At 34.6% G+C, this 16199-nt stretch overlaps 1 protein-coding gene across 2 annotated transcripts in view; it reads left to right on the top strand.

The window, feature by feature from the left end:
• The first annotated feature begins 465 nt into the window (after positions 1-465).
• LOC106868836 (multiple C2 and transmembrane domain-containing protein 1) overlaps positions 466-16199 on the top strand; it is a 296877-nt gene continuing 281143 nt past the window's right edge. Inside the window, exon 1 of one of the 2 annotated variants that reach the window (XM_089351244.1) lies at positions 466-788. In XM_089351244.1, coding sequence (XP_089207370.1) covers positions 758-788 — 31 coding nt within the window. In that variant the 5' untranslated portion in view covers positions 466-757. The remainder of the gene's footprint in view (positions 789-16199) is intronic. The other variant, XM_089351242.1, reaches the window with a different exon arrangement.

The following is a 16199-nucleotide window of genomic DNA, read 5'->3' as shown; positions in this document are numbered from 1 at the left end:
CCATCGCTGTGAGCCCTTTTTTGTCTGGGTTTGTAAAATCATTATGGGTAGTGAGGTGAGAGATTTTCCCAGAGCATGCGTCTTGATATTATCCTAATAATGGATGAACTAACAGAATCTGTGATGTGTTATTTGGTCCACTGTATAATTTGGCAGAGGTATAAAGTCTCACTATCAGTTTAAAGTTTGCTTCTTGTATCATTTCCACAAGTTAACATGCCACACGTTATATAATGGTATGCAACATTCCATAGTAGACTGAGAGAGACTTTATATCCAACCACAGCAAAAGTTCAATTTAAAATCTACAGCTGATAAAATCTTGTCATATGAAACTGTTTCTAATCCTGTTTTTAAATCATAGCTCAGGAAATGTGGTCTTTAAACAATGTTGATAACAAACTGGAATCAGGAAATAACTTGGATTGAGACAGTTATATTAGGAAGTGTAGAAATTGGAAAATTAAACTAAAAAGGAAAAAGGGAAGTAAAAGGAAGAACAATTATTAATATAGGAAGAATAATGAACAAGTGGAATTTAAAGTGGAGTTGGGGAAGAAAATAAATGCTTTTTAATTAATAAAAAGCAAAATTTTATTAATGTAGAGGGTATGAGCAAACTAGTAGATGAGAGAAAGGAAAAAAGAAAACAATCGAGAGAGAGAAATTAATTAGATAAATAAGTTTGTCTTATAATGCCTACATGAACTTTTTAAGCATCTGATGCTCCGTGATAGAGTATGCTTCCAACACACAGATGTACACAAGATATTTGTTCATTGACTATGGTAAGATAATTACGTTTTATACATTTATATTGCAGCATGTCTAACTAATGGTGCTTTATATATTAATTTTAGCTGTTTATTATTATTTTTTCTTTTCCTGTGTGAATGTGATACAGCAGATGGTTTACTTTCTCAAAAGAATCAATGCCAATGTAGGACCCTTAAGTAAAGTTAGAAATTTTCTATTGATACAGTTTAAAAGCAATTTTAATGGACATGTGTTTGTGTTTTATTTAGTGTTTCTGTACACAATTTACTTACACATATTTAAACTTATATGCGTATATAAGTGTGTGTATATATATGTATGAACACACTACACACACATAAATACATATAAGCTGATATGCAAACAAAAATACACTCATGATTATATTGTACACATAACCATGAATGTCTGCATAAAAATGTATGTTGGTATGTATGCATTTATGCTTGTACACTTCCAATTTTGTGCATATAAAGGAATGCATTTACATGCATGCATACACATATCCTTGTTAAACGTTCACCTCTCCTTGCATCAGTCAAATGAAATCTGTAGAAGTTGTGAATATATTTCAGCATTTTGTAGTGATTCTAAGATGATAAAGAAAATTCATAGATAGGATCATGAAAAATTATTTGTAAGGTCTTGACTGAGGTTAATGACTAAAGTAATGTTTTCAAGAATCCAAAACAAAAAAAAAGGTCACAGGAAAAACACCAGTGTTCAGATGTTGTCAATCTGTATCTCCTAATATAATAATGAATGTAGTGTTTTTATATATTTGTATGTATATACTCTTTACTCTTTTACTTGTTTCAGTCATTTGACTGTAGCCATGCTGGAGCACTGCCTTTAGTCGAGCAAATCAACCCAGGACTTACTCTTTGTAAGCCTGGTACTTATTCTATCGGTCTCTTTTGCCTGGGACCGCTAAGTTACGGGGACGTAAACACACGAGTATTGGCTGTCAAGCGATGTTGGGGGGACAAACACAGACACACAAACATATGCACACACACACACACAAACATATGCACACACACACACACACACACACACACACACACATATATACATATATATGACGGGCTTCTTTCAGTTTCCATCTACCAAATCCACTCACAAAGGCTTTGGTCGGCCCAAGGCTATAGTAGAAGACACTTGCCCAAAGTGCCACGCAGTGAAACTGAACCCGGAACCATATGGTCCGTAAGCAAGCTACTTACCACACACCCACTCCTACGCATATATATATATATATATATATATATATATATATATATATACATATATATATATATATATATATATATATATATATGTATATATATATATATGTATATATATATATATATATATATATATATATATATATATATATATATATATATATATATATATATATATATATATAAATATATATATATATATATGTATATATATGTATTTATTTATTTATTTATTTATGTGTTTCAGCCAAGTGGCTGCGGTCATGCTGGTGCACCACCGTGATTTTCACGTTCCTTGCATGGCTATTCTCCCCCACCTGACATGGTCCAATCAAGAGTTTTGATGGCACATCTGGTGTATAAGAGAATTTGACATGTACATGTATATGTATATATATATATATGTATATATATATATATGTATATATATATATGTATATATATATATATATATATATATATATATATATATATATATATATATGTATATGTATATATATATATATATATATATATATATATATATATGTATATGTATATATATATATATATATATATATATATATGTATATGTATATGTATATATATATATATATATATATATATATATATATATATATATATATATATATATATATATATATATATGCGTAGGAGTGGGTGTGTGGTAAGTATATATATATATATATATATATATATATATATATATATATATATATATATATATATATATATATATACATATATATATATATATATATATATATATATATATATATATATATATATATACATATATATATATATATATATATATATATATATATATTGTTGTACTTGGGGATGGTCATATTGCCAGTTTAGCCAATAAAAACACACGCACTGTATATTTGGTGTTAATTTATTTTTTTTCAGCTTTATATTACATTAATCTTAATCTTAATCTTATTTCGGCCAGAGTTCTTTCGTCACACTTCTGTGACCTCATCAGTGGTCCTTTGTTTCCTTCTTTCTTATGTGTGTCTCACCTTGCTATCAGCCATTTTGTATTTTGTATTCCTATTGTATGTGTCTACGCATGCGTGTCCTTCAATGTGTCTGTGTCTTTTGTAAGTGCATGTGTGTATGGGGAGTGTCTGTATCACCTATATTCTCTGTTAATACGTGTTCATTTGTATTAGTTTTTATTTATTTATATGTTCATGTGTGTGTGTGTGTGTTTTTTTTTTTTTTTTAAATTTTTTTTAATGTGTTTAATTAAATTTTGTTAACGTATGTAGTATTTAATTCCATTTGTTTATCTATGTATTGTATTATACTTTGTTCCTATTATTGGTTTATGGGTAACATGTTGTCACATGCTGTGGTTTGTTAGTGGCGTATGTTAGTGTTCCATTCTAGTTTCCTATTCAGGCTAGGTTTCCCTTCTATTATATGTGTAGCTTCAGTAATTTGTCTAAGTGCTGCATCACTGCTATGTGTAGATAAGATTTTAATTTCTATGTTGTTGATTGAGCCTCTATGTTCTTGCTCAGCGTGCTGGTACAGAACTGATGAGTTCTTCCCTTCCTTAAGTTCCCTCCAATGTTCGTTTGCCCGCTCCCCTATACTCCTTGCTGTTTCGCCTACATATGTCGTTGTCTTATTTCTGCATCGTCCCTCTGTACATCTTATACTATAGACCACATTTCTGGTTTTGCAGTTCGTTTGTGGGCTAAATCTACATACGATACAGTTCCTATCAGTGCAGGGGGTTCTACTGAAAGGGTATGTTCTACTGATAAGGGATTTGATAGGGTTGCCTGGCCTTTCAACAACCTTAATTCTTAGCTTAAGTTTGTCTAGGGCCCTTCTAAAGCGGTACGCCAGTTCGCCTCTAGGGGTGGTGTCGACGAACATGACGCTTTGGTACTTGTGGCTATTGTACCATGAGCTTGCCTTCCCTATTTTCTTCTTAGTTCTTTCTCTGGTGTTCCATGATTTGCTCCTATAGAGTGGGCAAATCCCATTCCTATCGTTGCGTTTGATTGTTTCAAACTTCTTCATAGCTCCTTTGTAAACCCTGATCCTTTCTTTATGGCTGTAACCCGAGAACTGCATGCGGTGGACGAAATGTTGTATATGTCTCTTTAATTCTGTAGGGTCGCACATGCAGGAGACATTTCGCATTACTCTGACGAGGTCTGCCATCAATATGTTGAATTTGGCATTGTCCGCAATAGCCGAGTTCCGGTGGGTCAGGTACTTGGAGGCCATAGGTTTTGTATAGTGTGAATGGAGGATTCTGGTTTTATTGTTCTTAGTTTCTAGCCAGAGTTCAGTATCTAATACAGGTAATCTATGGTTAGGGTGTTTAGTAGGGTAGTCTATCGTAACTCTAATACTCTGGTGGATGGAGTTAGCTATTTGCTGGATGCTCTCCATAGTCTTAGTTTCTATTTCTATTTCAGGGGTACTCTCTTGTGGGGGTGTCTTTACCACTAAGTTGATATCATCGACATATCGAGAGTACACATTCACGAGTATGGAGTTCTGTGTCAGGCGTTCCTTAAGCCTTCTGTCCCACCATACCATGAAAAGATTGGCCACATCACCGGCGATACTAACCCCGATGGCTGCCCCCTCGTCCTGGGCGTATAATTTGTTGTTAAATTTAAAGGTGTGGCCTTTTAGGGTGACCTTTATACTAGCTCCTAGTGCATGTGCGATCATTTTCTTTACCTGGTGGATATTAGTGGGGGTCCGTATGGCTCTGGTCCATCCACTCCATCTCTCTATAGGGGTCTTCCTAGCCATAGAGGTAATTGTGGGTGGTCTACCTCTTAGACGTCTACTAGGGCAGAAATCTCTAAGGTCGTATCTATCTAGATATGCATCGTCATATGTCAATCTAAGTAGGAGGCCCAGTTCTTCTGTGTTGACTTTTTGGAACTCTACTTCGCTCTCGTTGATCATTTCCACGCCCTTTTCCACTGCAAAATCCACGTCGATAGATGGGTATAGTGATACCACATCCATGCTACCCACTATACACCCTGTCAGGTTGCAAGTGTTGTTGCAGTCGTTGATCCTGCTGAGGAGATCTTCCGTGCTGTCACAGACATCAGGTGACATCTGGATTATGGGGCGTATGATCATTGAGAGGAAGTAGGAGATCCTGTAGTTACTAGCGACATTCGCTCCACAGACTGGTCTTGTTGGTGGTCCCACTACAGGATTAGTTGTTACTTTGTGGTCCTTACGGAGCCCATACAGCGTCGGGATATCATTGTTCCAGGCTTGGAAGTTGTTGGCTGTGCGCTTCTGGGGTCTAAGGACAATTGTCCACATCATCATGTGGGCATTGAGGACTTTTTCTCTTTCCTCATGCGCCTGTAAGGTTGTTACCTTCGTATTGGCGATGTGAGGTTGCATTGCCTGGATATAGTTCGGCAGGCTGTCTATTGACATTCTGCCGGACTTATCTGTGGGAAGGCATACCACTTCTCCCTTTTTCGTGCGCTGCATGAGCTTGTGTAGGCCACTTGCGGGTATATTCCCAAGTTGTTGGGCCTCTGTCTTATTCTGTCTCTGTCTCTTAGTGTATAATTCTAAAATCTGTCTAAGTTTTGTCCTAGCTATAGTGAACTGTGCTTCCATGTGGTCATGAGTATGTTTAGGGATGCAGACTCTTTTGTTAAAGGGTAATGTTATATATATATGTATATATATATATATATACACACTTCAAAAATTTAACAAAAATACAACAAATGGAAAATTTAACAAAAATACAACAAATGGAAAATTTTACAAAAACGTAACAAACAGAAAATTCATAGCTAATTCCTCATCAGTCAAAGTCCAAAAGATCCTTACAATTTTGCACCTTAACATTGATATTGTTGACTTGCTGGTGCCAGTGGTGAAAAGCCCCTGGGGATAGCTAATGAAGGTACAGAACAATGACGAAAACAAACATGACAAAATAAAATATACATATACAACAAAAATGCTGTATGGTTGCAAGACACATATATAATCGTTTTGACGCTCAATTTTTTTCCCCATCCAAGCATGGGATAGTGAAAACTTACTCAGGCAGGTTTTGCAAGATAAATGCTCTTCTAGTTGCCAACTCCTGCTTCTTTCCAAGTAAAGTACTGATTCATCTGGTCGTTTAAATGAACCACTCAATGCCAGATGTAAACAATGACATCACCTAATATGGTGACAGGGTTTCTTAGCAGCACCTGAAGAATATCAACATACAAATAAGAAAACAGACATATGCATACATGTGCAGTGCGATAGTTATTAACAAGAGTCAGAATCATCATTATACAAACTGTATTATTTCCAACCACCAGTAAAAATATGCAGACATGAGGAAGTATTATCCTGCTTGGCAACTGGAGGAGTTGATGACAAGGAGAGCATCCAGCCATAGAAAACCCTTCAGATAGAGAATCAAATGATTATTTGGTTCTCTGTCTGAAGAATTTCTAATAAGAGATGTCTTACATGTTTCTTCTACATGTATAATTTTGTAACTCCCATTAGGAAATGAAACAAATGTAATAGTGAATAAATAATATCAAATACGTTTTTTCCCAATCTCCTGTTTTGTTATATATATATATATATATATATATATATATATATATATATATATATATATTCGTTTATATTTATATAAAGGGCATTATTACAGAAAATAATAACGCCAAATGCCCTTTATATAAATATAAACGAATAATTATATTCTTGGGAATAGAAATTTCCCTTATGAATTTTTTTACACACTGGCTTCTTGATAAAATTCCTGCAAAAGAGTTTTATCCCTTTTTGAATTATATATATATATATATATATATATATATATATATATATATATATATATATATATATATATATATATATATATATATAACATGGGCTTTCCCACTGTTTCAATCTACCAAATTCACTCATAAGCATCGATTACCCAAGGGCTATAGAAGACACTTACTCTGCAGCAAGACTGAACCTGAAACCACATGGTTGCAAAGTGAACTTTTTAATCACATAACCACGCACACACACACACACACACACACACACATGCACAATTTCATCCATGTTCATATTTTTCATATTGCATAAGCAAAGATAAATAAAAAAAATATTTCTCTTTCAAGTCTAATCAATTGTCAATTTATATAATGATGTGAAAACAAGGTTAATCAACATACCACTGTCACTGTTCCACCCATTTTGTTTGCATCTTACCATCCATGTATCTGTTTCTATTATTAAACCTCATTAAATATAGGTTATTTTATTCTGAAGAATATTGCAATGCCAAACTCATTTCCCTCTCATTGATTTCCAAAAATAGACTAATCTTCAGCTCATTGTTAGTTCCTTTCTAATACTTGCATTCTTTGACATTTCTGTTTCTTTTGACTCCAGAAATGTCAGTTCCAGTGATGATGGAGTGGCATTAGTTGGAGTGGTTCTGAGCTTCAGTTTCCCCCTTGTTTTTTGTCTCAGTTCCAACCATTTCAATGATTTCAATGGTTAGTTTTAGCTGGTTTTTATGACAGCAAACTGACATCTTTCTGGCCTCTTCCTGGTGGTTAATTCACTTAATAATATTCGACAAGAAAACCTCTTACCTTTGTTTTCCTTGCAACATGAGCTCATGCTCTGCTCTCAGACTTGCTAATAATAAAAGACTTTCCCAGACTACATCTGAAATATTCTTCAACTATATTAATCAAATTAGAGAAACCAAAGTATTTTGCTCAAGTTCTACACAGTTAGTTCAACAAGATTTCTTTAACTGGACACATAATTTGTATTGCACAAAATTTTCATATCTGGCTGTCCTTCATATTAATAACTGTTGTTATGGAAATTGGACAGATACATTTATTGTACATTCAGAGATATTAATTGCATTTAATCAGCTAAAAAGATTACCTTCTTAGACTTAAAAATTATTTCAAATTTGTAAAATATTACTTTTGTTTCAGAATGGTGGTTTTCCTAATATAGCCGTTAATTGTATTGTATCATCTAAGCCAGTCAAATGAAGGTAACACATCCAGAAGCCATTTCCTCTGAGATCACTAATGATCAAAATAGGACAGAGAAGTGTCTGAGCTCTGAAGACAACTGCTTTAGTGCTGATGCCCTGATAAAATAGCATGGCTCTAACCTTTTCTTTTCCATGGGTGGTAATCTCAACAAATCTATGGAAAGGCAACCTCCTAACCCATAGGTGCTTTCTTTTGGCAGAGTTTACGCTATTGTGAATACTTGTACTAGTCTCCCAACTGAAGGATGTCATTATCTCTTGATGGATTGACTTTCACTACTCTTTCCATTAAGTGATATCTTCATTTCTTGGAGAGTACAGATTGGTAAAGTTTCTCAGGGGAGGTTTGCTGCCAGATCATGCCATGATCTGTGGGGAATGCCTCAGAAAGCTGCCCTAATCAGCTGGAACATAATTCCATATCCTCTTCTTTCCTAGGAAGCAAAATTTCAGAAGCACATCCAAGACTTCCTACATCTAACTGGGCTACAAACAGGTATCAACAGAGTGTTTGACAACAATTCATGTCATGAGTATTTCTTCTTTCCACCACAAATAAACAATATAAAAGTGACTCAAATAAACCAATATAAAAGTGACTCAAAGAATAACATTATATTCACACATCTTCCACATTGATACTGCTGGTTTGAATCTGAACTGTTTGCAATTCTTAACTCTCTAAACACATCTTTGACTGATAAACAGATACTTTAGACACATTTGATCTCTTGCTCATCTTTAAAGCCTGATTCTAAAAAACCATCACTGTTTCTGTGTCTGTCCAAACATACAACTACTGCTTAGTCATTGCTATCTTCCACATATTCACACTATATACCATCACAATCTCTTCCAGACTCTTTGGTACTTTAACCCTTTAGCCATATCAGGCCAAAATATACTACCTGTTCAAATGGGCCATGTCTGGACTCTCATACCTATCTTACAGTGCCATTCTAAAAATATACAATCACATCATCAAAATATCAAAGCTACAAGGTAATGCATGGCTGATTCAAGTCAATGTGAATGAAAAAGCATTATGTTTGATAGAAAAATCTGAATGGCAAAGGGTTAAGTCAGCTAACTTGTCAGAACTCTGCCAGTTTAAACTAATCTTGGAAGTACTTATGCTTAACTCCTGATCCATCTGAGACAACAAAGTTGGTAACTGAAACTATTCTTTTAGAAATGACCCTCTACACCCCTCACACTACCAAACTTCATAACTTCAATCCACCCAAATTGTTCACTTACAGTAGTACAGGCTAAGGGCACTATGTACAACACCTAGAAAAGTTATCCAACTCACCCATAAACCTTTAAACAGTACAACCCAGAGTTAGCCCCTTACTCACCAAACTTCTCTCAAGCTCCATACTCACCAAACTTCTTCCAAACTTGGTCTTTGGAAACATTCTACAGTGTGTCCCAATCCAAAGAAGCAAAACCGTCCATCTCTTCCTTCCAGTATCTCAAAAGTGATGAAAACAATTGTTAACAATTTCTCCAATGCTTTGAATCTTTCTCTCTCTTTTCAACAACTACTAGCATAGTTTCTGTTGATTCAGAACAACCAGAGTTCTGCTCTCCTCTGTTACTCAACAGAATCCCTTACTTTCGAGTAATTCAGCAAAAACAGTTTGTTGCACTTGACAGTTATAAGGCATTTGATTGTATATGGCATGATAAATTCCTAGCTAAACTGTCTGTATGTGGACTCCATCCAACTCTAATTTCATGGGTTGGAAGCTGCCAGTCAGATCATAACACTGAAGTGTGCAAAGATGAACCAACATGCTTTCAATTCTAATGTCACCCATATTGTATGTTAATGAACCTCTAACAATTCTCACATGCATCATCTGCATGCAGCTTAGACAACTCACATCAAACTTCTACTGTACAATGTGCCCATGACAACATCTCCTTCAACAGTATAAAAATAAAACCACTGCACATATGTTGAAAATACTCTTTTACATCATCCTCTATTATCACAAAGAGCATTCCATTAAAACTCTTAAAGTCACTACAAATGCTTGACCCTCACAATTACTGATGATTTCACATACATACCATAGCAAAACTGCATCCCATAGCATCTAACTTCCTTTTTTTTAATAACAGAAAATATTTCAGCTCCATACAGCTACCTATGCTCTTTGAGGTCTGTAATAAAATATTGCTTCTACTTTTGAAATGATTTTATTGCTATACACAAAAATATCCTCGACTGCTTCCAAAAGAAAGTCATTCAACCAATTGAAAAAGACTCACTCACCAACATGCTCCAACCTGTAGCTTATACAAGTGCTGTCTTCTCAATCTCTTCTCTTCTACTACCACTACTATAATAGCCTCTGCTCCTTAGCTAGCTATTTGCATATTGCCTCCACTCATGCATTTCTGTCACACATCATCACTCATTCTGTTTCTTTTCTCTCAGACTAATCACTTTCTCTAGTTTTTCCTACCCAGAGCATTACCCTTCTCCTTAGAATTTCGTTTCCATATACACATATTTTCTTTTAACATCAGCCACATCAATCTGACCACTCAGGTAGAACCTAAGTCATGAACATACTCTGTCCTAGTGGCATAGCATAGGTTTTTGGCTGCCTTTTGTTCTAACCAAATTGACTGCCATCTTTCATTAGTGTAACATACCTTCAACGACTGCAACTGTACATATTTACAGTGGTGGCTGATCTGCGAAATCTGCATACTCTTCACACACCATGTTACTGAGAAATCACATATATTTTTTATGAATATGTGAGTGAGTGAGATGGAGAGAGTATATGAGAACGAGAGAAGATATCTATGAAAGTGTTTCTCCTTAGAATTTTGTTTCCATATATACACACATTTTCCTTCAAAAGCATTGAATCACAGCTGGTCAATCTTTAACATCAGCCACATCAATCTGACCACTCAGGTAGAAATTAAGTCATAAATATATTCCCTCCCAGTGGCATAGTATGCGTTTTGGCTTGTCTTTGTTGTAACCAAACTGGTTGCTGTCTTTCTTACCTTCTACTACTGCAATCACATGCATATGCAGTTTGCATACCCTTCATAACCATTTTACACCATTGTTTCTTCTTTTTTAATTGTATGAAGTATTTGTTTTATTTCAGAGAAGCTGCTTTTCTGATTGCTTTGTTTTCTACAATTATTTGTTTGAGAAACCACATATTTTTTAATGAATATGAGAGTGAGTGAGTTAGAGAGAGAGAAAGAGAGAGAGAGAGTATATGAGAAAGAAAGAATGCATATACATGTGTGTATATGTGTGTCTATGCCTGTATGTGTATGTGTATGTGTGTAGAAAACTAACAGATTAGAGAGAAAGAAATTTATCGAGTCTTCTTAAAGTATTAATATTTTCTCTGAAGCTTAAAGTGACATAAAGACTGAAATTTATACATTTAGGAAAGAAAACTTTCTCAATCTTTTTCCTTTGCACAGCTGTCATCTTGAGGAAAACAAAGACACAGCAAAACATCCTGTTTGCTAGTAACATTGCTATCACTAACAACAGTGAGCAGCCTATTACTCACATTTGTATAAACTGATGAAAGACTCTCTATGTGGCAGCTTGATCTGCTACAAATAACAGCAAAATCTCAGTCAAATCTTACCTGAGAGTCTTAAAAATAAATTACACATTGAATAATGAAGTCCAGAGACAGTATATCTGGAAAAAATAAAAGAAAAACACAAATGAAAAAATGATTGGTTACAGTTTGAATGGTTTTGATCATAGGTTTGCAGGATCAGTTAGCCTGGGGTTAAACAACAAAAGCAATCTATGACTCACAGCTGTTTAAAATGACAATCAACAGAATTGATTTGTTATTGTTATTACTATTTTATCTTGAAAATCTATTTTACCTGAATGCTTTTGATCTACCTTTATATATATATATATTTCTCTTGTATCTATCTCTGTGTCCGAGATTCTTTTCTTCTAGTGTTCAAATTATAACTCTTCAAATTTTTTCTCTATCATTTTCATTTTTTTTTTTTTTTGTAGTACAACTTTTTTCCACCATATGGAGATTTAGCTAAATAATTCATAATTGATGGTAGTAGCATTTTTTTTTTTTTTTTTTTTGTGGAACAGTGGATTTTGAAGCACATAAAGCTATAGATAACAGCATGTAAATATTGGGTTGGAAAACTCTTTTGCACAGAAAAAGTTGAAAGCTGCTAATGAGACTTGAACCCTTTTAGACATGAAAGGTGTTCTACCATTGGACCAAAGTAATCCTTCAAATTTCTCTATCCATTTTAGAAACTTTTATCCTTACCAGTGAGAATTGTATGCTGCTGACATCATAAGAATTTATAAACTTTTGAGAAGACATGATATAATTTGTATTTTTTTTTTAGAGCAGTGGATCTCAAAGCACATAAAGCTATAAATAATAGTATGTAAATATTGGGTTGAAAGACCCTTGCTTATTGAAGGAGTGAAGGCATGGAAAACAGTTAAGAGCTTCATGCAGTGCCTAGAATAAGAAATACATAAATGAGAGACACAGATGGACTATGGCAGATATATATATAGTCATGTATATATATATATATATATATACACACGACTATATATATATATCTGCCTCCACTCATGCATTTCTGTCGCACATCATCACTCATTCTGTTTCTTTTCTCTGAGACTAATCACTTTCTCTAGTTTTTTCCTACCCTTGCACATCACACAGCTGATGAGCTGTGAGGAGAAAAAAATAATTAGTATAATCAAGGTTAGAGAGATACATGCTCTGTTGATATTGGTTTCTCTATACAAAGATGACTGAATAAATGACCATCGATGAAGATGAAAGCACTCCTGCCAATTTATTCCAGTGATGACACAAAATTCAAGGAGGTTGGTGATTTCAGGTACCTTGAATCATGTTGCTGACAGTAAGACTTTCTGGTATGTAAGGGACAACCTTAGTTGCTTGTAACAAGCTTCAAAATATTAGGTTGTTCCAAAAATAATGGCTGATTTCAGAAGCATAATTTTATTCTGGAAAATTTAACAACAGAAATGTTTTGATTAGTCAAAGTGTGAGCTGTGAACATCTATGCATCTCTGCCATCGATCAACGAGATTATTTATGCCTCGTTGATAAAACCTTATTGGCTTTGATGCTAAGAAATCTTTGAAAGCTGATTCCACCTCTGGTTTGGACCTGAAAGTTTAATTACTTAAGATAATGGTAGTCAGTGAGTAAAAAATCAGGAGAATGTGGAGGATGTGGCAAAGTCTTGTATCCCAAGTTTCTGCAGTTTCTGCAGCGTCATTCTTGCAACATGTGGCTTTGCATTATCATAGAGCAGAATTGGGCCATGCTGATTCACTGATGCAGGTCTCATTTTTTGCAAGTGAGCATGCATTTCAGTGAGTTGATTGCAGTAATCCTCTGTTGTAATTCTCTGATTGGCTTCCAGAAAGCTGTAATGGACAACACCAATTGCAGACCACCGGACAGTCACCATAATCTTTTGCTGATGCAACTTTGGCTTTGGGAAATGTTTGGGGTACTCAACACGATCAAGCCATTGACCTGATCGTTTATGGTTATCATAAAGTATTCCCTTTTCGTCACAAGTGACTATTCAGTCAAGAAAAGGATCATTGGTATTTCGCAGAAAGAGCATCAAGCACACTTCAAAATGGTGAACTTTTTTATTTTCATTGAGTTCATGTTTTACCCATTTATCGAGCTTTTTCACCTTACCAATCTTCTGCAAATTGCATGAGACCGTTGCAATACTGACACCAAGTGTCTGAGACATTTCTCTGACACTTTGCCGTGGATTTTGTTCAACAATTACTTTCAATTGTACATTGTCAAGACTGCATGACCGTTTTCTACTTTCTTCATCTTCAAGGCTCTCATCACCACTATGGAACTTCTGAAACTACCTTCATACTGTGCAATTCACTTGTGGACCCCTCTCTCCATGCTCTGTTGATATTGGCAACAGTTTGAGAGGCATTGTACCCAAGCTTGAACTCAAACAAGAAATGTAAGCACAGGTCCTTTTTTGTTGTGTTTATAATTAAGGACGCCTATGTTTCAAGAATGTTTTCTGTCTAAAATAAGTAGAAAATTATTAAAGAGCATACATCAGTTATTAAGTATGTCGAAATTCACCTAAAATATAATTAAAATACTATAATAAAATTGCATTTTAAAACACAATACTTAGAACAGCCATTATTTTTGGAACAACCTAATATTTAGCAGTCCAGTACTTCTAAGTCAAGAAGGCTGGCCTTCTTCAGGGTATGCGTGAAGTACATTATTTTCTATAGAATCAAAACTTGAACTATGAAGAAAGAAGTTCAAGATTTCATTGATGGTACATACACCAGGATTATCATGAGGTGAGAAGCCTCATCTTATGGGTGAACACAAGACCAAAGGGGAGATTTATGAACACATTCCATCCATCTCTACAATTATTGCTCAATGCAGGGTAGGCTTTGCTAGATGCTGCTATAATACTGAACAACAGGCCATATCAAATATTATATTTTGGAGATTTCTGCATCCTAATAGAGGATGATAACCACTTAGTTATTTTGACATTATTGGTGGAAACAAATTAAAGATCCACCAAAGCTAATGGGAGGCAGAGATTTCTGGGGCAGTATTATGAAAAACATCTCCATTGTGATTGCTTGGAAAAGAAGCAGAACAAATGAAAAGAATAGATCAAATGTTTTTGATACGAACACGCAAGCCCACCCTCTAGTCATACAATACAAAACTGCCTGCTCTGAAGTGTTCATATTTAAATTATAACTGTCTATTGTAATTTTATGTAAAAATCTTTTATAATTTGTGTTTCAATCATCAACTTGATAATAGAAGAGTTAGTTATATCATTGAATTCCACCAAATTGTTGATTATTTTAGAAATTAAGATATTGGCAGTGTATTGTATTAGAGAAATATTCAGAAAAAGGATAGAGATATTCTTAGTGTGCATATTTAATTTTCTCAATCTTGTCAGTTACGATAGAAAATTTTGTTAGTTTGCTTTATTTCTTCCTTCATGAACTTCATGAAGCTATTTTGAGCTCGTAATTTTTTTCATAATTATACACAGTTTTTATTTTATTTAATTTTTCTTTATTATTTAGACTGAGAGATAGAAACACTCAAGTATGTTTAATACAGTTGCTGATCACTTCAAATACTTAAAGGTCAGTGCTGTTATGGAAGTAGGTTTTAGTAGCTATGTATATGATATTCAGGATTTATACTTGGGGTTTACTTAAGGATCCTTCAGGGATGAGTGAAGTGGCTTTTTGATTTTTTTAAAGCTACCTTTGAATATGCACATTTATCCACAATAATATTGCAATATACATGTTCACTTCATGATTTTAAAATAGCCCATGAATTGCACATCATTATATAAATCTAATATTCGTAACATCACTTTTGATGAAAATCCAAACCAAATCCAAACACATGCCTGTTAGGTGTAGGTGTGGCTGTGTGGTTGTGGAGCTTGCTTTCCAACCATGTGGTCTTAAGATCAGTCCCACTGAACCAACCAAAACCTCGTGAGTGGATTTGGTAGACAGAAACTGAAAGAAGCCTGTAGTGTGTGTGTGTGTGTGTGTGTGTGTGTGTGTGTGTGTGTGTGTGTGTGTGTGTGTGTGTGTGTGTGTGTGTATGTGTGTGTGTGTGTATTCATGCATATGTTTGTGTTGATATGTATGTGTGTTAATATGTATGTGTGTTGATATGTATGTGTGTTGATATGTATGTGTGTTGATATGTATGTGTGTTGATATGTATGTGTGTTGATATGTATGTGTGTTGATATGTATAAGTGTACCCTTGTCTGGTCATCATGTGATGGTCATAAATGAGCATCATCATCGTCGTCATCTGAGCAAGTTTGTTTCTATCAGAAACGTGTCCAGTCATAGGGAAACATTACCTTGCTTGGAAATAAGTGAGGGTTGGTGACAGGAAGGGTATCCAGTTGCAAGAATATCTGCCTCAACAAATTCTATCTTGCCTCTGATTTACCCATAAATTGTACCAGTAACATGCTAGGGTTGAGGTACAACGAGCAAA

Source organism: Octopus bimaculoides, chromosome 4 (assembly GCF_046866305.1).
Source record: "Octopus bimaculoides isolate indiv1 chromosome 4, ASM4686630v1, whole genome shotgun sequence".
NCBI classification, from domain to species: domain Eukaryota; kingdom Metazoa; phylum Mollusca; class Cephalopoda; order Octopoda; family Octopodidae; genus Octopus; species Octopus bimaculoides.
This window is presented reverse-complemented; position numbering and strand designations above follow the sequence as displayed.